The sequence below is a fragment of the Coturnix japonica genome, chromosome 12, assembly GCF_001577835.2.
Source record: "Coturnix japonica isolate 7356 chromosome 12, Coturnix japonica 2.1, whole genome shotgun sequence".
Taxonomy (NCBI): domain Eukaryota; kingdom Metazoa; phylum Chordata; class Aves; order Galliformes; family Phasianidae; genus Coturnix; species Coturnix japonica.
Window position 1 is genome coordinate 15,644,822 of NC_029527.1, and position 24,415 is coordinate 15,669,236.

At 42.4% G+C, this 24,415-nt stretch overlaps 1 protein-coding gene and 2 long non-coding RNA genes across 3 annotated transcripts; 1 reads left to right on the forward strand and 2 right to left on the reverse strand.

Moving 5' to 3' along the window:
- The first annotated feature begins 206 nt into the window (after positions 1–206).
- On the forward strand, positions 207–19,495 carry LRRN1 (leucine rich repeat neuronal 1). Its single transcript, XM_015875419.2, has 2 exons — positions 207–372; positions 13,803–19,495. The coding sequence occupies exon 2, from the start codon at positions 14,035–14,037 to the stop codon at positions 16,183–16,185; it is 2,151 nt and encodes a 716-aa protein (XP_015730905.1). The 5' UTR covers positions 207–372; positions 13,803–14,034; the 3' UTR covers positions 16,186–19,495.
- On the reverse strand, positions 3,458–7,687 carry LOC116654012. Its single transcript, XR_004308776.1, has 4 exons — positions 7,254–7,687; positions 6,433–6,537; positions 4,863–4,942; positions 3,458–4,103 (listed from the first exon to the last, which is right to left on the reverse strand). It is a non-coding gene; the product is annotated as an uncharacterized LOC116654012 (long non-coding RNA).
- On the reverse strand, positions 11,041–13,807 carry LOC107319993. The gene is made up of 3 exons (XR_001558072.2): positions 13,708–13,807; positions 12,030–12,112; positions 11,041–11,624 (listed from the first exon to the last, which is right to left on the reverse strand). It is a non-coding gene; the product is annotated as an uncharacterized LOC107319993 (long non-coding RNA).
- Positions 19,496–24,415: the final 4,920 nt, after the last annotated feature.

The window sequence follows — 24,415 nt, forward strand, 5'->3', positions numbered from 1 at the left end:
CAGCTCCCTATATCACACACCTATGGCCGCTATCAGCTCCCTATATCACACACCTATGGCCGCTATCAGCTCCCTGGGGGCGGGGCTACGCGGGGCGGAGCGACACGCAGTGGGCGTGGCCTCTCCTCGCCCCGCCCCTCGCAGATGGTGCCGAGCAGCCAATCAGCGCGCAGCCCGTCAGCTGACCGCCGGCGCCTACCCAGGTGCTCGCCGTCGGCGGCACAGAGCGGTGTGGCGGGCGGGCAGTTGGCAGCTGGGGGCTGCGCTGCGCTGCTCCGTGCGCTCCGTCCGCCTTCTCTCGCCGCGGATGTCGGCGCCGCCGCCGCGTTGTGGAGCGGAGCGGCTGCGCGGGCAGCGCCGCCCCGTGAGCCGGTAAGTGCCGATGGGGGGCGGGGAACAACGCGGGGATGCCCGGCAGGGGGTAAAGTTTGCTGCCCGCTGCCGTGCACGGCGGCCCTATGGTGGGATGTCGGTATTTTATTCTTCGCCCGTCGGGGTGCGCGCCCCAGGCTGAAGTTTGCAGCGCTTGTCCGCGCCCCCTGATTTACATGCGAATGGCAGCGCGTCCCGCAGCTGTGTGGCCTCGTCCATTCACGGGGAGCGATGGGAGCAGACAAGGAGCCCTCGGTGGAACAATGGAGCGCGGGATAAAGGCGCAGTGTGCGCGGGGACACCGCCGAACCGAGGCCGGGTCCATACGGCGTCTTTGCGTGCCTCGCTCCGTGGTGCTGGCGGCACCTCGCTGTGCCGATATTGCCGGTGTTTGTGTGTGTGTGTATGGGGGCGGTTCTACCTCTCATCGGTTCCCCTCTGCCCGCTGGCTCCGGTTGCGGGGCTGAAAATCGCGCGCAGTGTGGCCGCGCTGCCGCAGGGCTGCGGGTCGGGCGCGGTGCTGCGCGGACAGCGCGGCGGGTGGCCCCGGGATGCGCCGCTGCCGCTTCGGAGAGCGCTGCCCGCTGGGGAACCGGGAAGAGCCGCAATCCGCCCCACATCGCCGTGTGTGTCCCGAAGGAGCCCCGTGAGAATCTCGAACGAAGCCGCTCTGTGAACCCCTCGGTGTTCTGCGCAGACTTAAAGGTGCCCCGTAAACCAAAACTGCATCTGAACGAGGCAATAAACTTTTCATTGGGAGGGATGGAGGGGTGCACGAGGTGATCTTGCAGATGCTTCAGATGTCCAAAGCTGAACATCGGCACCAACGGGTGTCTGAAGGGTTGGGCTGAAGTGTGCCGTTGTCCCTACAAAAGCCACCAGTGCTGGAAGCATTTAGGACTTGAAAAAGTCAGTTGGTGGGATGCCATCAAGTATATTCTGTTTAGCTGTAGAATGGACCTCAATAATATTGCTGACTGTTGAAAGTAGTAGGGTTTTGTATCAAGTTGTGTAGGTTACAAAGGGATAACGGCGCTGTAATGGTAACTGTGGACAAACCATTGTTTGTTTTTAATTAACGTGAATAAACCCACGCTGAGAGCATCCCAACAGGCTGCAACAAGAAACTTCTGCTCCCGTTGATTTAACGGGACTCGAACCCAGCTCTGCTTTCACAGCACACATAGATATGGATTTCAGTCTGGGTCTCATAGAAGACTCAGTCCTTTAAGTGTGCACTCGTGAAGGCTCACACCATCACGTTGCAGTGCCCCGGTGCGTGGAGCAGTGCCGGCTGCCTGCAGTGCCAGCCCCGATGCAGCAGCCTTTGTTGGAGGTGCCATAGCAGCGTGGCACTGCAGCATCCAGGGAAACTTTTGCTGAGCATTGCGAGCTGTTCTGCTGCTGCTCAGTGCTCCAAGGGGCACCCGGAGTGCTGTGCATCACAGCCCTGCCTGTACTGCAGCTCAGTAGTTGCTGAAAATGCCATGGTTTTGTATTGGTGAGGTTGCTAGGCTGTATTTCTGTTGATATCAATGATATCAATAAGTAAAACAAACAAAGAAGTGGTGGTGGGGTTGTTTTCTCACTTTGCTTTGAGTTCCGAGCTAATTTCTGCCTGCTTGGGACCTGCTGTTTTCCCAGGTGGGCTTTGGGCTGGGCCGGACTTAAAGGCAGGCAGCAAAATAAAGCCCACAACAAGGAAAAAAGTGAAGTGACATTTGCAGAAGGGCAGTGGCTGCTCACAGTACTGCTACTTTTACATCGGCAAGTAGGAGGATGGTGAAGATGTTTACCAAAGAGCCGAACACTCTGAGAAACAAAACCACTCTTTTTTTCCTGTGGACTTTATCTCTGCAGAGATGGCCGTTCTTTGAAGCCCTGATTAATATAAATGAGTTGTAATTTTCTGGCCAAGCCATCCTAGTTCACATGTATTATTCCATTGGCAGACATGTGGTCTCCACAGCTGTCCCCTCATTTGTGTATGAAATGGAAACACTGGTGGCATTTGTAGGTTACCATGGCTACATGAACAATACACGTGTGATACTTCATCCTCCCAAGCTCATGATGGGGTTTTTTTTCTGGCAGACATTTTGTAGACAAGGAACTGCTGAAAATCTATGCAAAGTTTTGGGCAGCGCATAAATCCATTCAGTCCTGCCGTCTGTTTATGCTATGGTAATTTGCTGCGAGCCCACATCTCAGCCCAAAGCATTGCAGCACCGTCCCGCAGGATGCATAGAGCTCCCACAGTAAATCCTAAGTAATTAGCAGGATCAGGCCTTAAATGCTGTGGTAAACACAAAATACTATTGTTTTTTACCTAAAACAATTCAGAACGTCACTTCTGAGTGCAGCACCTTACCTTACCCAGCTGTGCCGGAGGTGGCAATGCCAGCATTGCTGGGTGCTGCCCCCAGGTTCACTATAGGAAGAAAGTGCTCCCATACTCATCGTCAGCTCTGCCCTTAGTGTGTGCCTTGCTATAAGGTAGGCTCGTGTTTTTGACTCGTACCCAGCTTTGAGCTGCTTTTGTCAGTGCGTGCTAATCCTGCTTCTCTAAAACAGAGTGCTTGAAAAGAGAAATCAGAGGGCTACTCTTTTCTTGCAGCTGATAAATTAACCCTCCACTAATTGGTTTCATCAGGCCAGTAACAGGGCATGCCTCCATCCCATTTTGAGATGTACCTGGACTAAGGTACTCCTCTTTTTGCTTCCTGAAGCCTCGCAACTTTATTTGAATTTTGTTTTGCAATTTAGATGTCATCTTTCATTTTTATGTCTGGCACTGAAGGAAAATACTGGATTGGCCTATTTTGAGTTGGCCTAATTCTCTTCCTCATGAAGAAAGCAGAAGTCTTTGGCATCAATGGGAAGAGAATTAGTGTCTGCTCTTAAGTTCCACTGTAAAACACTGAATGCTTTCGTAACTTCACCGTCTAATTTGTAAGATTTTAATTTGATTGGTGGTATAAGCCAGCATCTTCTTGACCCTCCAGCTGACCGAACTCCCAAAAGAATGGGAACAGATTTTTACTTGGAGCAGTTTCTAAAGATGAAGTACACAAAAAGGAACAGATTCCTGTTTGTTGGTTTCTTATATATACTTAAAGATACGGGAAAAGCAGTTGTAAATAAGTCATGAAATACTTAACAGGATGCTGTATTGAGAATGCACAGACATTATAAAAGTGCCATAGAGAAACAGCTCGCTCTCTCTTACTTCATGTAGCAAGAGCCTCATGCCAAATAACTCTCTCCCTTTAAGTGCTGACCTCTGGCCCTTGGTGGTAACACAGGGCAGTATTTTCCTTGGCCACTTCACAAACTGAAGTGGTTGGTTTAACACTGTAGGCATGACTTACAAGTTTTGTTTAGGAATTCTAGAGATTATCAGCATCTCGTTTCCAGGTATTTAATTTAAGCAGCAGCCGTGAAGGTAGCATCAGTCAGCTTTGATTAGAGCAGGAACACTGACCTTCTTGAAGCTGAGCTTCCTCCAGGAGGTCTGTGCCTGTTGTGCCCCTTTGGCTTTGTACAGGTATGGAGTCTTACCTTCCAGAAGCACCTGGTTTTCCCATTCAGCACCAAGGCCTTTGTTCAGTACCTCCCAAGCCTGGAGGAGCTTCCCTGCTGCCAATACGGTTAATGCAGACCTCGACCTCTGTAAGGCTGCAGCGTTGTCTCTCGGTGGGGTATTTCACCAGAGGTCAGCAGTGGTTATCCTGCCAGAGTCAAGGTTTAAAGATGGCATTAGTAGATGGGGGAAGGCATGGGCATGCTCCAGTTCAAGGGAAACGGTCCTTTGCCTTCTCCTCTTATTACTGGAGCCTGATACATCATACTCCCCTCTATGATTCTTTTTGTATTTCATTCACAACTACTTCTGTGCAGTGAACATAACTTGATGGTCATTAAGCAAAATGCAGTCTTTGGAGTTCACATAAAATTGGATTCATATTAAGCTCTGTGCGACTCATGACTGAGCAGCACAACCAGAGGGGCACAGCACACTCACGCTCTCAGAGCATCCGTTGTGATGGCAGCCAGGGCTCTCCTGTCTGCTTATGGACCACATGCTCCAAGGCTCTGTGATTTTCATGGGTTGGCCCACAACGTGATCAAGAATCAAAGATTAAGTAACTACTAATAAACACACAAATGTTATTTGGGACAATTACTAAGCTCGTCTTGAATTGCCTTATTTTGTCTGCCATTGTTACAATTAATCCCCCATATTCTGTTGTGTTTTTTTTTTCATGCATCATTTCATTTATTTGATTAAGCAAGTCCAAAAATACTTAGTAAATGCATACCTTGCTAATGTGCTGCATATAATTACTGGGATGCAGATGAGCTACTGATTGGCCTTGCTCATTTTTTAAATTACAAACGATCTGTCACTCTTAACAGAAATAGTAAATATTGACAGAGATCCACTGCTCACAATAGACAATGAACAGATGTGTTAAGTGATAACTTACTTGACCCATAGGTGAACAGGAGGTAGGTGAGCTGGCTGGAAGAGCAGGTCTCTACAAGCAGCTCGTTGCAGCACGAGGCACTGAGCAAAACCAGATAAATGTTCTTTGCAAGTTAGTTGGCAAGTGAGACAAGTCTAGTACAGACAGACTAAGCGTTACTGCACCTGGATAAATCACCTTAATTAGGTAAAGATTTATCTGTAGAGTTTTGTTAACCTAAAATAACTTGTTTTCTGCGACATGCAGCACTTCTGCAAGCACTTATGAAATAAACCCATCTGTGGAGGAACTGCTGACTTGGCAGTGACAAGACTGAGGGCTGGAGCTAACGGAACGATTTATAGGTCTATTCTTAAACATATCAATACCTATTTTTTTCTATGTACATATATATCCACATCCTGAACTTCTCAAAGCAAGGTTGGAATCTGTTCTCTATATAGAACAAAGACCCGAGATTTAGGTGACACTTCAGACAAGAAGAAATCAGTAAATATAGGCTATTAACGTCTTCTCCATTCTCAGTTGAATGGGATGTAGTTGTCAGGTGATGTGGTGGATGACCTGCTCTGCATTTCAAGCGTTGCTTACTGCAAAAGTTTTGGAGTGAAATAATGATAGAAAACACATGTGCCATTCAGTGCTTTATTTTCTCATTACAGAGTAGCTGATGTTATCAGTGGTGAATGGAAGCAGTAGAAGGCCCTCAGACAAATGGGAACTTCACGTAGAAACCCATTCAAAAGCACAGAAAACTTGCCAGGAGTGGTAGGGGAGGGTCATTTAATACAGCTATTTGACTAGAGAGAAAATAACTTTTTTCATAGATGGGAACAAAACCTTTCTTCAGACGACTACCAAAAACAAATCTATGGCCATTTAATGGAATTACTTCTATCCCATCTCAGCTTGGCCGAGCTCCAAATCTTTGCCTCAGTGCTAACAGCCTTTCTATTAGATCTCTCAGCACCTCCCATGATAAATCTTTTTATGTTGTTATTGCTAGTCTTGAGTGAACAATAAGGGGCCTTTATGTCAGGCAAGTTGATATATGGTTTTATTAACATTTACATGTAAATATAGCTCAGAAATAGAAAATTTGATCTTGCAGGCGTATAACTCTGGGAAAAAAAATCAATAAAAGTCTATTTTATTCTAGCAGCTGGTGTCTGTGTACGCACACTACACATATAATTGGAGTAGATATAGATGTAGCTAATAGTAAAGTATAGATTCATACTTAATCACCCATAATTGAAAACTACATACATAGTACAGCTGCAGGAAACAATTGCTAAAGTAGCAACAAAGATCAACAGAAAAAAACACCTGACTCTTTTCTTCTTGCCTGAAGATAAAGGACTGTATATGATTTGCTTATTCCATGTACCATACATACGCACACACACCCACGTCTGCTCTTTTAACAAGTCTTATGAACGTCCTAAAGCCAGCACCACTATATGTTCTTTTTATAACATATACCTAAATAAAAACTGAGATGAGTATCTGCAGGCTACCATTTCTAGGAGATTTTCTGTCATCTTTTACTGTAGTAACAACTACTTACGCACTGGGGTCTTTCCCAACCACGAGGATCCTGAATGACTCATTAACTGGAGTTTGATCTAGAACTGCGTAGGAAGCCAAGTAATCACGCTGCCAGAAAGCCAGTCTGCAAGGAGAGATGATGATGATGATGATTTTTCCATTGCGCTCTGAAAGTTTTGTGCAGTTGTGGCATCCATATTCTTCTGATTAAGAATATTCCTGTATTCTACATGGAAGCGTTTTTAAAACATCCGCTAGCAAAGTTGGCTTCTCTCTTGGAGTACTCAAAAACAAACAAACCAGGAATTTAATGCCAAGCCCAGCCCAAGCTTTTATATGCCCATAGTTCTTTTACAGCTATTTCTTTCTTTCCTTTTTTTTTTATTAATTACCATTTATATTTTGTTATTTTTCTTAATTTTGGTTTGGCCCCTGTTGTCTCTGCTTCTTATTGCCTGAGTCATCGTAGCATGAAATCCCCAGGAAGCACACGCTCCCATGAGTAACAAGTTCTTCAGACCCTTTCATTTGCTTCAGAGATTTGGAACACGCTAAGATCAAATTCTGCCTGTTCTTTAATTAGAAGATGCAGTACTATTTCTGTAATGTTTGTCTTTTTTCATGCTTTAGCCAGCAAATACACTTAATGGAAAAAATAGTTGGAACAGGTCTCCCAAAATTAGTTATGCTCTGTAAATTTTTGACGCTCTACAAGCTAAAACCAATTAGATTTAAATTCTCCCTAGCATTTAAAATATACAGGAGGATATGAATACATGACAGCATGTACATTTGGAAATGAATGAATTTCCATGTTTCGTCCTTCATCAGCCACTGTACCTTTGATCTGTTGGAAAGCAAAACATGCAGGTTAGCAGAGGGATGTGCCATCTTTGTGGAGCAGTCCCAGATTCTCAGTGGGGTGAGGGCCGGGCTGGGGCACATTGCTTTTGCTGCTCCAGGTACTTGTCCTGCTTTCCAGTGCAGAAGTGCTACAAGGAGATGAAATTGGCTTTTAAGCCAACATAGAAATGATTTGGTTGGTTGTCAGGAAAGCCAATTTATTCAAATAATTTTATCTGGTAATTACATAGAATGAGGATAATAATAAGGCACATGATTCTTCTCCAGTGAATGAAATAAAAGCTTTACTACTGCCTGGTACTAAACAGGACCAGACCTTGTGTAGGAGGAGATGAAAACTACAGTCATGAGCACAAAAGAACAGCCCGTATTTTCTCAAGATTAATCTATTTTTCTCATGAAAACAAACATTTTCTTATGAAAATAAACATGCTAAGAAAGTAAGTTGAGTTTCTGATATATATTACTGCTGAACAAACATGTCTTGCCTTTCAGGTTTTCAAGGCTTTTAAATGCTTTCATGAATTTTTCCTTCCCAAGGAACAAACAGACTATGTAATTTGACAACCCACTGTTTGAAAGCACTTATTGTTCCTGATGTTTCTAATATGACTTGTTAATGGTAATTTGCAAGAGATTTTCAAACAGATGACAAGCAGGGTTGCAATTCCAAGGTTGATTTGATGGGCCATCCATGTACAGTAACAGTACTATGCTTGTATCCTGTATTCAAGATCAGTAAATGAATGAAAAGAATTCTTCTCTCTCCCACAAAATTACTTCAGTATTTTAGTGAAAAGCATTGCATCAAATGCAAGCTGTAATAAGAGTAAGCCCACAATAAATTGGAAATTTTAAACATGTCAGATGTAATAGACTGTTTCTGAAGTGCAAGAATTATGAAGAGGATGCTCTCTGCATTTCCTCCACGGAGATAAGGCTAGTATTTTACAAAAGGATACAGATAAAGCATGCTGAGGTTGTCTTCTCAAACACAGCAAATCGCCTTCTCATCAGAGCTTTCCCTGCTTCCCTGGAGCTTTCCTTAAAATTAAACACTGGCTTTATTTTGATGGAACGTATGAGCAGACAAAAAGATGTGGTTTAAAAAGCAGCGCATTACTTGTATGAAAAAATAAAACAAAACGCAAACTGTAAATATTACAAATCCCTGAAAGCATGTTTTGAAGCCTCTGTACCATTATTATTGCATATTCTATAAGCCCTTTCTTCTCTCTTTGATTTTAACAACAAACTCTTGTTTTCAGATTCTGGTATGCTTTTTCAAGCGACTTGCATCATTCAAGCTTGACTTTTCTGTATTTTATCCATGCAATCTTGTCAGTATCTTATTTCCTGGTGACATCCACGACTTTAAAAACTTCCATATAAAAAGCTTGCTATCAGACACAATTCCTCAATATTTCTACAAACAGACAGGACTGCACTTCTAAACGTGACTCTTGGGAAATGAGCTCTCCACACTGGTTAGTTGCAGCTATCCAGGTTGTTAACCTCTGAGTCCAGGTGCAGGCTTTCTCTAGGAGGTACACAAGGTCACTGCAGCTCTTGCCTGGAGTAAGACCTGATTATGGGAACACAACACTTCAGAGAAGGTTTTGTGCTGTATTTACTTCCATAACAGGTTAGTGGCTGTTCTGTGCTGTACTTACTTCCATAACAGGTTAGTGGCTGCACGTACACTTACCTCTGGCAGTACGTGAATGTCTCCCTTACGTCGTACTATTGAAGATTACCTTTAAAGTGCAGTGCGGCACCAAGCTCAGTTTTCCTCTACACAAAATACATGGATGAAGGTCTGCAGACACCTCAGCTCAGCATCCTTTTCTTACAATTGTCCATGTCCCAGCCCAACTGGGGCCAGCTGTTCTCACTTGGGGGTAGAGGCTTGAGGCCCAAGCAGGCCCATGGGCTGTACCTGCACCAGGCCATGGCGACCTGTCACAGCATCCCTACCCCCCAATGGGTTCCTTCTGCCCCTGACTCAGTACAGCTTTACATCCATTCCGCTCTGCATTCAGCAGATCCCTGTGCTTTATCTGAACGCTCTCCAGATCATACAGATGTGCATTACTGAGCCTTTGTGCTGCCATAACTTGGCTGCATGGCCCAGGCCATCCCCACTGCTGCTTCCCCACAGCCCTCCTGAGCACAGGCCGTGGTACCTCCTCTGAGCATCCCTGAGCAGCACAGCGCTGCGGGGAGCTCAGACAGCAGTCGTTTCACAAACGATGATGATGGGGAAATAAGCAAGCTGCACAAGTCATTAACAGAACATTAGCACAACAGACAATTTTCCAAAAGACTAGCTGCATTGCTCAGGTTCACTGGATGAAAATGGCACTGTGGAGAAACGGGGAGGTGCTGCAGATCAGCGTGTGCTTCTGGCTCACAGCGAGCACAAAATAAATTGCTTGTCTTAGCCCGAGGTAATTTTCTCCATGTATCTGATCCCTCAGACTCCTACCTAGGCGTGTTTAGCATATATGGCTGCCAACCAAAATCTGCGCTGATGCTACTTGCAATAGAAGGGGACTTTTTCAAGAATGAACTACTTAACTATGGAGAGGGTGATGCTTTTTTTCTGTAGTAGCATAGCTGTTTGTAAGCAGGTACACAAACAGCCCTGTGCAAACTATAGCGTTTCTTTTTTCAGCAGTTGGTAACAGTGACCATTAATACAACTGCCACTGAAGTGACAAACCTTCATCTTCCTTTAGCCAAGAAAATACATTCAGCATCTATTTTTTGTAGTTGGCAAATTAACTATGAACACTGTGATGAACAGGGTTGTTTTTTTTCAGGATTGTTCCTTAACATTCTCCTGTTACTATGATGTGAACTTAACCCTGCCTTTTGCTTGGACCACCCCAACAACTGAGCAATTAACTGCTCTCCGCTAGGGCAGGAACACTGCAGTGGGGAACCTCCTGCCCCAGAACCAAATGCCCTCCCCCCCTTCTTCCCTACTGTTTTCTTCCCTTGGCAAAACAAATTAAGTTAAGCAGTTTTCACAAACCAGATGGATATGGATCCTCCCCATTGCATTACTGTGAGGGAAGAAGCAAGAATGATGATCACATCTTCAGTCTTCAAGAAATATGAGCACGCTGATAGCTCAGACATCAGCTGTGGATTTGCTTACTGACAGAAATGTGGTTTCTTAATGCTCTGGGAATTGAGAGGTGCTATGGAAAATGTATTTATTTAGCCCCTAGCAAAATAATTCCATCTATGCATCTCCCATAAAATTAAGCGTTATTTCTGCTGATAGCAAGTTCACACCTGTAATGACTATTGTAGTGGTTTGGTGCACTAAGAAAAATGAATTTCATAAACAGAGAGGAAGGCAGAGAATGCTAAAAGCTGATGCCTAAAGCACAGAGTCAATGCAGAGCCTCACCAGGACAGCCTGCACTGCACCTCCCAGGCCTGGCAGTTTCCCCACGCAACATATATTTTTTAAATATATAGTTTCTAACACGCAGTCAAAACAATGTCCACCAATCACAAGGCCTCCATTAAAAATCAGTTTCAGAAAAAAAATAAGATTTTACATGCCCCTTTTCTGGAGCAAGTGTTAACTGCGTGGCTTTCCAGAGCTGAAACCTTCTGAACCAGCCCCCTCAACTTCTCACTGGCTCCTGTTGCATCCAGCTACTTTGGAGGTACTGTGTTTGTTTCCAACAAACAAACCCCAAACACAGTAGCTCAATACAGAATGATTCTCACTAAGCAAAAACACTGAGATATCAGCAAGTAACGACCACGTGCTGGCACTCAAATTCTTCTTAATTCAGCCTCACTGACTTCAGTGGGAGCTGGGAATATTCCCTCTTTCCCAGGTGCCGTGCCTGCTTTATCTGCTTGTCTCTGCCATTTTTCATCAGTGGTCATTTTGAACAATATACTGTCAGAGAGTTTGTTTTCAAAGCTCAGGTGTTGTTCAGCTTATCCACAAACAAATCCAGCACAGCATATATAAACCACTGCACAGAACAGCTATTACTATTTAGTTATATTAAATACCATAGCACACTTATTTTTTCCCACTGATAACTTTTTTAGTTTTTAGGTAATTCAGAAGTCCACGACTCAGCCTTTCCCTGTGCTGTGGCCTCTGTATGTCATTCTCAAAGCACAGCATTAGACTGGCTGGGCACATGGAGCTGATCAGAACTTACTTTAATACTACGATGGATTTTCACTTCTAGCTTGATCCATTCTGCCCTGGGCTGGGGGAGATTGAAGACAATAATGCGCAGGTCATTTCTGAAGAACATTTTCCAGTTGAAGAGAATTATATCCATTTGTAGTAGCAAGTAACTAGAGAAGAGAAAGTGTCACTGTTAGCTTGAAAAATTATATTCCTACAGTGATCAAAATACCAGAAGTCTATTCAATTAATCCAGAAATGCCTTCTTAGGAAGGAGGAATAACAAATGTAATGTGAATGATGATATAAATATTTGACAAATGACTGATTTTTATTTATTTTTTTTTCAAATCAGGACATGCTCCCCCACATTCTAAAAGATGCTTTGAAGCCTTTTTCAGGCAGTTTCATTTTTAAAGCATTACATGATTCGTGTAACTACATCAGAGTTAAATCAGTGCTAACGCATCAGTAGGGACTGCAGCTTTATAAGGCACGGACATCTTCCTGTACATCCACCTAGGAAAAAGTTGCAGGACAGGCTTTGAAGGAGTGAAGGATTGGAGCAGTATTACCTCCTGCAGAGCTATCTGGTTTGGTGCACATTGATGCCCAGTCCTGCTTCTTTTCTGCCTCACTCTGAGCCAGTGCTGCAAAGCTGGAAGAGAAATGTCCATATTGCAAGGGAACAGACCACATATAACAGCAACTTGAGGCTTCTTAAGTAACTCTCTGAGATCGTTATTGAATTAAATCATGAATTATTACATGGCAAATACTACAAATGCTGGAAAATCTGGAATTAATTAAACTTCTGACATCATCAGTATTGCTAGGACTGTATTTTGCATCAGCTACAAATGGACTGTTACTGAGAGAAGCTTCTATAAAAGCCAGAATAAGTCAGTTTATGTCACCTTCCCCATCACTCTGTGGTAGTGTATATTCTTACAACTGCAGTGCCATTAGGATTTTTTTTCCTAGTGCAGTTAATGTTGTATTCAGTTCTTTCATCAGTTCAAAGTTATTTGAAAAGGAGTGTTTGTTCTGCATTTGGCTTTTTCCCCCCTCCAGTATGGTCTTCTCATCTCTAATTGAAATCTTCACTACCAGACAGAAAATCTTAACTCAGCAGGGTCAAATGCTTTCTGGCCAATGTTCCTGGTTCTCTTCATCCAAAATACAACCACAGAACAAATAACAGCGCACTAAAATAAGGACGCTCTTTGGTTTGTACTGCTGACCACAATCTGAAATATGGTATTTAATATGCTGACCAGATTTTGCAATAATTATGTATTACAAATGTCATTCCTGTCACCACTATCTAGATAACTAAGACTATTTTTAAAAGTTGTATTTAGTTCTTCTGTTTAATAGAGATATTTTTGGTGGGCTCTAAGTTGAGGCTTCACCGTATTCTACTTAAAAACAAAACAAAGCAGCTTCTTCCTATTTTCTAATACTACAGTTTATGAGCTTTTCTTAGTCTTTCTCAGACAAAGCACAACTTGAGGGTTTTCAGACAGTTAATCTCTTTGTAATTAACATAATCAACTGCAATCATTGTAGAACGAGATAAAGCATTACCTCACATTTTGAGAGGCCTGATGGACACCATCAGTTTCCTTTAAACATGTGCCATATGAGAACTTCAATGTAAACATACATGAATTCTGTAGTTTATTTGGTAGTTTGGAATTAGGGTAAATATTCCACATGACACACAATACAGTACAAATAGCTAAAATAAGGACAACACAGACATTTAATCATATTTGGTGTTATTGTTTGGTGCTTAGCTGGATTAAATCTAAACTATTATCTGGAACTGATTTGATTAACTTGGGTGAATTTTGTCAAAGTTCTTATGCTATCGCTTTGAAATGGAGAAAGCCACATATTTCTATGCCATAATTCTCTATACCCAAAATAGAAGTTATTGGGATAACACTCTCAGCCTGAATTCTATTTGGGATTGTGTTCTGAACACTCAGTTTGGTATCTGTCTGTACTCAAAAGCCTGTCCTGGACCCTTTAACATATCCTAAGCCATTCAAACCGATATTGGATAGTAAAAATAAGAGATATCTGGAAGCTTTCTTTTCAGATGATTACATCTATTTTAATAGTCACTCCAGAATGATCAGAGTTTTCTCATGCACATCTGAAATAGAGGAGAGTTCTAACCTCTATACCTTACGGTACCCAAGTATGAATTTTCTTAAGAGATCTGAATGTTAAAATACTTACAAATGTTGTCACAGGTCCTTTTCTTTAAAGGACAGAGGAAGAATACATGAACTATATATGACACATGAGCATAATGTTTCCTTGTCTGTTTTCAGGAACATCTTCAAGCACGGATTTGTAGAAGATCCTGGAACACAGAGGAGCAGCTGAGAGCCTTCAGAGCATTTATTGTCTTCTCTAACCTTACAAAATCAGCTTTCATCTTCTGGACGTCCAAGCCTTTCACACCAGATTTTAAGCTTTACATTTCCTGCCAGACAACAAATTACACCCTTACTCTGTTGTTATTTTAAGGGGCTGGGGAGCTGAATTCTCTAGCTGACCAGCATGGCTAAGATTAGATTAGTTTTAACTGTTTGCCAGGTGGTGCTAGAATTGCTAACGAATTCATTAACAGAGTCTTCCGTACAGAGCAATGAATGTCCCCAGCTTTGTGTATGTGAAATCAGGCCATGGTTTACACCACAGTCAACATACAGGGAAGCCACAACAGTTGACTGCAATGACCTTCGTTTAACAAAAATCCCCAGCAATCTTTCCAGTGATACTCAAGTCCTTCTGTTACAAAGCAACAATATTGCAAAGACCACAGACGAACTCCAACTGCTATTTAATTTAACAGAGTTAGATTTTTCACAAAACAACTTCACGAGCATCAAAGACGTGGGACTTTCAGATCTTACTCAGCTGACTACTTTGCACCTGGAAGAAAACCAGATCATGGAGATGACTGACTACTGCTTGCAAGACCTTTGCAATCTTCAGGAGTTATATATAAATCACAATCAGATAAGCAGCATCTCTGCAAATGCATTCTCTGGCCTGAAGAATCTTTTGAGATTACATCTCAACTCCAACAAATTGAAGGTTATTGACAGCCGTTGGTTTGATTCTACTCCTAACTTAGAGATTCTTATGATTGGAGAAAACCCAGTGATTGGAATACTAGATATGAACTTCAAACCACTCTCCAATCTAAGGAGTCTTGTTTTAGCAGGTATGTATCTTACAGACATCCCTGGTAATGCCTTGGTAGGCTTGGACAGTCTTGAAAGTCTTTCCTTTTACGACAACAAATTGGTAAAAGTTCCTCAGCTTGCACTTGAGAAAGTTCCAAATCTAAAATTCCTGGATCTCAACAAAAATCCAATTCATAAAATTCAAGAAGGTGATTTCAGAAACATGCTCAGATTGAAAGAGCTTGGAATCAATAATATGGGAGAGCTGGTTTCCGTGGATAGGTATGCGCTGGACAACCTGCCTGAACTTACAAAGCTGGAAGCCACCAACAACCCAAAGCTGTCCTACATCCATCGTTTGGCATTTCGCAACGTCCCTGCCCTGGAGAGTTTGATGTTGAACAACAACGCCTTGAACGCTGTCTACCAAAAAACAGTGGAGTCTCTCCCAAACCTGCGTGAGATTAGCATCCACAGCAACCCCCTCCGGTGCGACTGCGTCATTCACTGGATCAACTCAAACAAAACCAACATCCGCTTCATGGAACCCCTCTCCATGTTCTGCGCCATGCCTCCAGAGTACAGAGGACAACAGGTAAAAGAAGTGCTAATACAGGATTCAAATGAGCAGTGTCTTCCAATGATCTCTCATGAGACTTTTCCAAATCACTTAAACTCGGACATCGGCATGACGGTGTTTTTAGACTGTAGGGCCATGGCAGAACCCGAACCAGAAATTTACTGGGTCACTCCCCTTGGAAATAAAGTAACTGTTGAAAGCCTCTCTGACAAATACAAGTTGAGCAACGAAGGCACCTTGGAAATCTCCAATATTCAGATTGAAGACTCTGGGAGGTACACCTGTGTTGCTCAGAACATAGAAGGAGCTGACACAAGGGTTGCCACAATCCGCGTGAACGGAACACTTCTGGATGGCACCCAGGTTCTGAAAATCTTTGTGAAGCAAGCTGAATCGCATTCCATTTTAGTTTCTTGGAAAGTTAACTCCAATGTCATGACTTCCAATTTGAAATGGTCTTCAGCTACTATGAAGATTGACAACCCTCACATTACATACACAGCTCGGGTCCCAGTTGATGTACATGAATATAACCTCACACATTTACAACCTTCTACAGATTATGAAGTGTGTCTAACTGTGTCCAACATCCACCAACAAACACAAAAGTCCTGCGTTAACGTTACAACAAAAAACGCTGCTTTTGCACTGGATATTTCAGACCAAGAAACCAGCACTGCTCTGGCAGCGGTAATGGGATCAATGTTTGCTGTAATTAGCCTTGCCTCCATTTCTGTTTACATTGCAAAAAGATTTAAGAGAAAAAACTACCACCATTCATTGAAAAAATATATGCAAAAGACCTCCTCAATCCCCCTGAATGAGCTCTATCCTCCACTTATTAATCTCTGGGAAGGCGACAGCGATAAGGACAAGGATGGTTCTGCAGAGACCAAGCCAACCCAAGTCGATACATCCAGAAGCTATTACATGTGGTAACTCAGAGGATATTTTGCTTCTGGTAGTAAGGAGCACAAAGACTTTTTTGCTTTATTCTGCAAAAATGAGAAGTTGAAGACTTTTGTATTTTTGACTTTGCTAGTTTGTGGCAGAGTGGTGAGGACAGGTGGATATTTCAGGATTTTTTAGTATAGCGTATCGCAATTGTTTGACACAAATGGCAGCTTCACCTAGCTTCCACATTTCTTTCCTTTTCCTTTTTTTCTTTTCTTTTTTCTTTTTTTTTTTTCTTCTTTTAGTTATTGTGCTAAACTTAATGCTGTTCTAACTACAGTGCTGAATAAAATTAATGAGAGGCTGGGGTTACCCTGTGGTTCAAAAGTAGCACAACCCCATTCTTCTGAAGCCATCAGTAGAGTACAGTATCTCAGAAAGCTAACATACAGTTTTGAAACTGCATTGAAGTGCATTGAAATGCTGGTCTGAGGACTCAAACCGAGAGAAAGGAGACCCTGAAGGATGTTAGTTGACTGTACTGTAATGTTGTATCAACTGATTTGAATGTTTTTGACTTTGGGCAATGAATTACCTTTTTTCTTTTAGTTGTAGTTGAAAAGGCCTAGGTAAAGCTAACAGGCAATAGAAATATGTACACCTGGGTTTTTAGTGTAACAGACTAAATGTTAATTGTTCTTTTTATTATATTCAGTAGACACCTTTGAAGAACACCAGAGTTTTGTTGCGCTTCAGCCACCACCCCGTGGTGTTTAATGAAGGCAGAGCTATAATAACTTCAGTTTTGTTCTGATTTTGTTCTTTTTATTTTAGAAGTCACAATACTGTAATGGTTTTAGATGTCACTAGTTTGACTGGTGATCATGTTTTGACATAAAATATATCCAAAATGTCATAGAAAAATATTGTGGTTTTTTCTTGATGGGATTACATTTCAACTAAGTTGCAGGGTTGGTTTTTTGGTTGTTGTTTTCTTTTTAATGCATTTATTTGAATAGTGTTTTCTCTGCACTGTATGCAAAATACTGCAAATAACTAGAAGTCTGGCTTTTAGACTGTGAGCCACATGCAGAATCAAAACTGTTTGACATAAGGTACACAGCAAAAAAAAAAATTCAGCATATAATAATGTTTCCTTTTTGTATACTTTTCTGTTTATATCCTGAGCCAACATGCAAATGAAGCTGACATTTAGCTGTCATTATGATTAGTTAGGACAAAAACCAACTCAGTGCTCCCAAACTGAAAGAAAACAACCAAATCCTGGCACACAGGTTTGAAAAAGAAAAATGTGAATGGGATTTATGTTCCCTCAAAAGCAGGAGGTAAGACAGTTAAACCTAACCAGACAGTAACAAGCTCAGGTCTGATATGGAACTATAGTTTTACCAGGCTTAATTTAGTTAGTACTCTGAGCATTTCACTAAATTAGTACGTTAAAGTGGAAGACCTCCGCAAGCATTAGGGTTTGTGTGTGCACTGGGTGTAACATAAACACATAACTGACAGTCGAACCTACAGAAGCTTTGTACGTTGTCTTTTCTGAATCCACCGGAGTTCTCAGCAGGACTGCACACAGTCACAGCAGGGGGGGTCCTGGTGGAGCGCGTGGTTGCAGCTACACTGGATGCCTAATCAGCAAGCACAGAGTTTTCTACGCGTTACGACCACTTATCGATGTGCGACCTTTTAAATGTTTTTACATGCCAAATGTTCTTAGTGAGTAAAAGTTTAATTGTTACAACAATGGATGTGCCTGGATTTTGGGGTTGAAGTTATTTGGGGTTTTTTTGTGTTTTTTTTGTTTGTTTGTTTTTTTTTTTTAAACTAACTTATCTAAACAAGAAAAAAAATTCAGCACTCACCCAAAATTGCAGACCGACAGCTTCCAACTTCTCTCTTCCCTTCAGCCAGCGGTCTGAAAGTGGAAAAAGTCAGTGTAGTTTTACTAAGAAAGTTTTGGTGCAGAACCTGCTGCCTCTCAGATACACGCCTTGTCAGTTGCATTTCGGTGCAAAGCTGAGTGAAGCTATTAATTATGCATTTAAATCAAGTACTTTGCTACACACGATGTTTTATACGTTGATGAGATCTCACTTTTTAATCACATGATAGTTACATGTTGGGATTAGGCAAGTGTCCTTTGATAGTGGAGAAGCAGCATGATGGAAGCATTCATGTGTCACCTTATCCTGTATTTTATGTTAATGCAAAATCTCCCCTTGCCTTCTCCTCCAGAAAAGCTTAAGAGCAATAATTACTATCTTGTGTATTTGCTATCCTAACCTTAAAGCTGCCTCTACCACTATAACAGAGATAATGAATTAAAACCGAGATCTCTTTTGCACTGTACTTTTTCCAGAGAAAAGGACACAGGGAGGACGAGGTTGACAGCAAAATTACAGCTTCCAACTTGCACAACATCATAAAATTGTCTTGAGAAAGTAATTGTTGAGCAGGTGTCTGATGCTGTAGAGCAGGCCTCTTCCTCCCCCATCTTCATGCAGCACTTGCGCGTCTGTGCCACAATCACTTGGTAACAACAAGCTTTCACCCGAGCCTCCTGTCCAATAGGGTCGGCATACAGGAAGGGAAGCAATGTCTGATGTGTTCTCACCACTGGGGAAATTATGTGCCTGTTCTTCCCTGCAGACCTATTTGGCAGTTTTATGTCATTTGTTATCGTTATAGTGCAATGCTGTTAAAGAACAGCGAGAGAAAATGGCCTTATGACAGTCCTACACTTCTGGATGTGCTGATCTGTAGTATTTCAGGGCAGCTGATGTTGCCGGGGCTCTGGCAGAGAGATACTGCTTCCCTGACAGCAGCTCAACAGCCACAACACCCTGTTAGTGCCGCACATTCTGCACACACAGCCACCAGTTACATGTATTTTCAGCCTTGTACTCTGTGCCCTTAGAGTGCTGTACAGTTCTCCTGGAAATTTTAAATTCTGCTAATAAAAGAAAAACAAAAAACAGTGGGTAAGAGATTAATGACATGTGGCATATAATCCTAGCAAATAACCTTCAGCCTTGTCCTAGCAATTCTGTGCTTGCAGTTTGTTGTAAGCAAAAAATAAAACTATTCTCTTTGCCTAATTGCCTTCAAAATATATTTGCATCTACCATTCGCTGGAGACAAAAACACCCCCAGTTTGCTCAGAACCAGAGATCAAGCCTGGCTGCTATAAAGCAGTATGGGAAGAACCACGGTTGATTTTCACTTAGCTAACCGTTTAGAAATGCTATGTAAGAGCAGATATTCATAGCCAACTAAATGTTTGCAGTGTTACTTCCACATGATTGCCCAATAATAAACTATCCTTGCACCCTGAAGAGCAAGTCTCGTATTCAAGTGTGGTATTCAGTACTCTAGCTATGTCCACTTCGCACTTCCTCACCCAAACTATAACATCGTCTTGCATTGAGAGGGGATCTCCCACCCACAGACCCACGCTCACATTGGAAATGGACTTGGACTACAGTGCACAGATACCACAGACCTGTATTCCTGCTGCAGAACCTGCCCTCTCAGCACACTGCATCGACATCCCAGCACCCAAGGGCAAGGTTGATGTGCTAAAACTACACTTCTTCAAAACAGCCCCAAGTGCCTGTGCAGGAGAGAGCAAACATCGCGTGCAGACCAAGTTAAAATACTGCTGTTGTATCCCATGGGAGAGTTCTGCTACCAAAACCCCAGATAAGATTTTTTACTTCTGTTTCCAGCTACACAGATATTTACATTGAGGAACTTCTATCCACCTGTCCCCAGCGCATCCCTGCAGCATCTGCCTGCCTCCTCCTGCCCTCTGCCACTCTGGCAAACCCTGTACAGCCCTGCAAGTCTCAGGATCTTGTGAGAGGTCACCAAAGGACTTAGAATTTGTATTTAACTTTTCAGATCCCTGCTTTCCCTACCAACCTTTCTGCCTTCACCTCCTTAACCTGTTTGCCTTTTAGCTGTGTCCCTTTGAAGACCACAGCGGCAGCTGGCTGGCAGCAGGATGCAGTTCATGGCTCAACTTGTAGCATGCAGCACTTCAGTGCTGCTCCTCTGTCTGCACATGGCCGCAAATGAACATAAAAAGTTCTATGTCTTCCCAGGTCTCTCTACTCCACATCTTTTTCCTTATTTTTTGAGCACATTATGAGATTCTGTTACTTTTTCTACTGGTATAAAAGCAACAACAGACTCATTTTTCTTTCCAGCGAAGGTGACTTACCATAAAAATTTGTGCTATTGTATATTTATGTCACATAGACCAAAGGAATGCTGAATCATAACAGGTTTTGAAATACAAGAAATAAACGCACTGGAAAAGACAAACTGATCATTAAGTAGAATTTTCCTAAGGAAGTGAATGAGTTACAAGCTTACATCTCATTAACTTCGGTGATGCCTCAGCTCCGTAAAGAGGTAAAGCAGATCCTAATGGAGAGCTTCAGGAAGTGTTAACTCGTCTGAAATCCTGGACAGCTCTGGGACGTTTCCTGTGGAGTTCTGTAACGTGGATTTTCACAAAGATCATTTGAAACTATAATCCTCATTTTGGTCAGGGGAATGGTGAGAATGGGATTTAAATCCTACCATCCTCAGTGTGGTATTACTGATTTTTCAGGAATCTAAACAAGGTCTGCATTTTTGGCAGCCTCAGTGCCAGACTTCTGCTCACAACCACACACACCTGGAGGAACAACTCAGAGCAGATTGGATTGAACAGCAGCTTTGCCCACTGCAGCCTGTTCTGCTGGACTTCATCCTAAGCAAGAAGTAATATGTAAGGAAAGATCAGGGCACTAAAAGAAGAGCAATCATTGAAGTGTCAACCACATCCAGAGCCAAAGAGGGTTCTCGGACATGGAAAGCCACAAAGACCACACAGCATGTTTAAGGACTGTGTGGAACCTAACAGTGCAGGTCAACTCATTGTTCTGCAACACCAACTCATGCTCATAATTGGTATTTCTGGTTTCAGGTATTAAATTATCCCTTTATACTTGAAGAGGTCTCAATAGTAATAATAAAAGGCTTTGTAGGAAAGGGTATGAATAAATTTAGGCCTGACAATATTCATCTCAGTAACCTTTCATGTGTCATCAGCTCCACAAACTTCTGCCAGCTGTTGTGGGAAGCTGAGCCGAGCACAGGCTGCAGCCCATGCACCACATTACTCCAGGAGGAGCCCCTGGCACCAGCAGTGCACCTCCTCTTGCACAGCGCTGAGCCCCAGGGGTGTCCCTCTGCTGTGTGCACAGCTGCACAATGGCCAACACAGCAACTTTCCAACACTGACCTGAGCATATCTTGGGGAATGCTGAAATGAAGGTGCAGATGTTTAAATGCATTGCTAAATAGCACTGCCAATGATCATCTTCAATTGCAAGAGCTATTTAAGGCTGTTTACAAGTCTCTAAATGGCAAACTAAAATTGGTTTTGTGGAAAATGATGCTGTTAGCAGTTACTGTACTGCTCCCCATCCTCCCATAGCATGAAGTTTTGCTGTCACAACATCACATGGGACCAGTGATGACGGAGTGGCTTCTGTGCCTTCAAGTTCTTTTGTATCAAGACTGATGCTTGAGAGAGCCTGGGAACATTCAAGGTTATTGACCACAATGACCTTTTCCTAAGCTAAGTCTCTAGGAAAAGACTGGGAGAGCTCCAGTTGTATTTTAAAGAGATTTAGACACTAAATTTCTTTTGGAACAATCCAGAAATCCCATCTCAAAAGAGCTTGTAGTTAGTGTGTGTTCTCCAGTGATTCACCCTCCTCCATCTAATCACGTGAACTCAGGTTACAGGAGGTCTCAGATTCCTATCCTGGAGTCTTAGCATGGCTTGGGTTGGAAGGGACCTGAAAGATCATCTAATTCCAACGCCCACTCCTCCTGAAGTCAGTATAAACCACACCAGTTGCTTCTGCAGGCAACAGCTCGCTTCAAGAAAGTGACGAGAACGTCACCGGGAATTTATACAGGAGACTGTCTTAACACACAGACATTAGGGAGAAACAAAACTACAAAGTTTAATGCAAAAAGATACTACGAACCACCGACAAGTGCACATTGTTTCTTCCCAGTCCTTTCCTGTTCCCTCTCGTTTCTTTCTCACACTTTCAAAATCTTAACACTATATTTATTCTTCTTCCTTGGATGAACCAGCAGTAGGTTCATGTTTTGTTACGAATTACAACAAAAACCTACATGAAAATACCCCCTGTGCCTCACTCATGCCAACAGTTCTTCTCCTTAATGTAACTACGATTCAAAAATAAAATCATACTCCAAGTGAGCAAAGAAATTCTATAAAATCATTCTAAATAAAGTCTCAGACAAAAGTTGTATCATTCTCTAATTCTGCTCATTGCCCAGTTTCCTTTGTCAGATAAAAATATGCTTAGACAACAGGACAGCTCACACGCATTGACCGCTGTTCCCTGCAGAAGACAGCACACAGTTCTGCTCCCATGTAAGCTGAGCTCTGAACAAGTCATGCTGAAGGCACAGCCCTGTCCTTCCTGCCTCTGCTGCCGCACAGCCTTGTCTCTATTACAGCTGCTCAGTAAGACAAATACTGCAGTTATCCCGGCATAAAGAACGTAACCTTGTGTCAATAAAGGCAAAGAAGCTTTTTCTCTTCTGACACATTGTAAACAGAGCATCTTCTAAAATCTTTTGCCCAGCTCTGCACTTAGACTTAGCAGTAAGCAAACAGAAGCCTAATAGCGTATGTCAAATAAATGGTCATCTGACAAAGGGCATTTCATTCAAAAGTAAAAATCTTACCTACAGTAGATAACCTATAAGCTATTTAACAAATCATATACAAAACAAAATTAGCATTTAGTAACTTGTTTTAATCAATATATATGAAGTCTGCATAGAAACTGAGCATTCTTTGACAGAAGCCACTGAACAGATGGTATCAAAGAGTTAATTATATTCCAGGTCTTGTTATCTAAACACACAGAATATCTTCCAACACCTTGAAGCCATACTTTCTTTACCTGCTCCTGTTGCACACACCTTTCTGTGACCCCTCTATGAGCACCCAAGCTTCTCATCCCACCAAGGCTCCTAAAACAGCCATTTGCTATGGACTGCAGCTGGCTGGGACAGAAAGAAACTGACGGTCAGTTCTTAGGAGGATGTTACACTTCAGCAGCTCAGAGCTATTCCTGCATATGAACCTGGAGTCCTCCGCAGTTTTGATCCCCTAAGCTAAAAAAACCACACAAGCCAACCCAAACATATTTCTCTTAAAGAAATCAAAACAAGCAAAGAAGCAGAGAACGTGATTAGAAAGAAAGGATGAGGAAGGGGAATGCATTTAGGCCATAGGTATTCACGAGTGGTCATGTTAACTACAGTTCAGTACAAAGAGTAACAACATCAGGGAGGAATGAGCATCATTTATTCCAGACATTAACAGCAAATCGAAGAACAGATTACCACGTGGTGATGGAAATGAAGGCTGGAGGGCTCAATGCTCCCTGCCTGCCGTCCTGCACAGCAGAGCACATGCATTTCAGCTGCTGTTTCTTGCATCGGGATAAGTAAGTGTAGCTAAGCAAGGCTTTTAGAATTCTCAGAAAGACATAAAATCTGAATTAGACTTGCATAGAAAAACACCAGAGTCCTTGGCTAAGCAGCTCCAACCATGTTTTCTCTTGACATCCACTAAATCTCATTTGTAATTTGAACTTTCCTAAGTTTTCCAGTGCTCAGACTTTTATTAATACAAATGTGCTGTGACAAACCCATGGTGGAATGGATGGCAAGCCTGCATGTGCAGAATGCCAACAGCAAGTGCTACAAATTAAACAAACTCCACTGAAATAGGAAATCTGACAGTGACAGCTTCCACTCTTGTGCAGCACCTCATTAGAATAGGCAACAGTGCAATTAACTCCTTGTTCATATACAATTTGCGCTCTGACAAAGAGTAATTTTGCTTCAATGAAGATCTCAGTGTTTGACTTGCAAGTTGTGCATGCCATGGAAGCACAGACAGATGACTGATGAGATCCCTTCTGCTTTAATTGCAATTCTGCATTGAAATAGTGTTCCTTCACACAATATAGCTATAAATCATATATACATCTCCCTGTTGTGCGAGGGAGCAGCAGTGCTCTCAGTACAACCATAGTGCTTGGACTTGCACTTCTCTCCAAAATATTGCTCTCTCAATGCAAACTTTCCATGCAACACTTTCATCAGATTTTCTTCAAAGTAACATACAGAAATC

Coding starts and splice junctions, on each gene's coding strand:
- LRRN1 (XM_015875419.2), top strand. CDS start 14,035: ATGGCTAAGATTAGATTAGTTTTAACTGTTTGCCAGGTGGTGCTAGAA.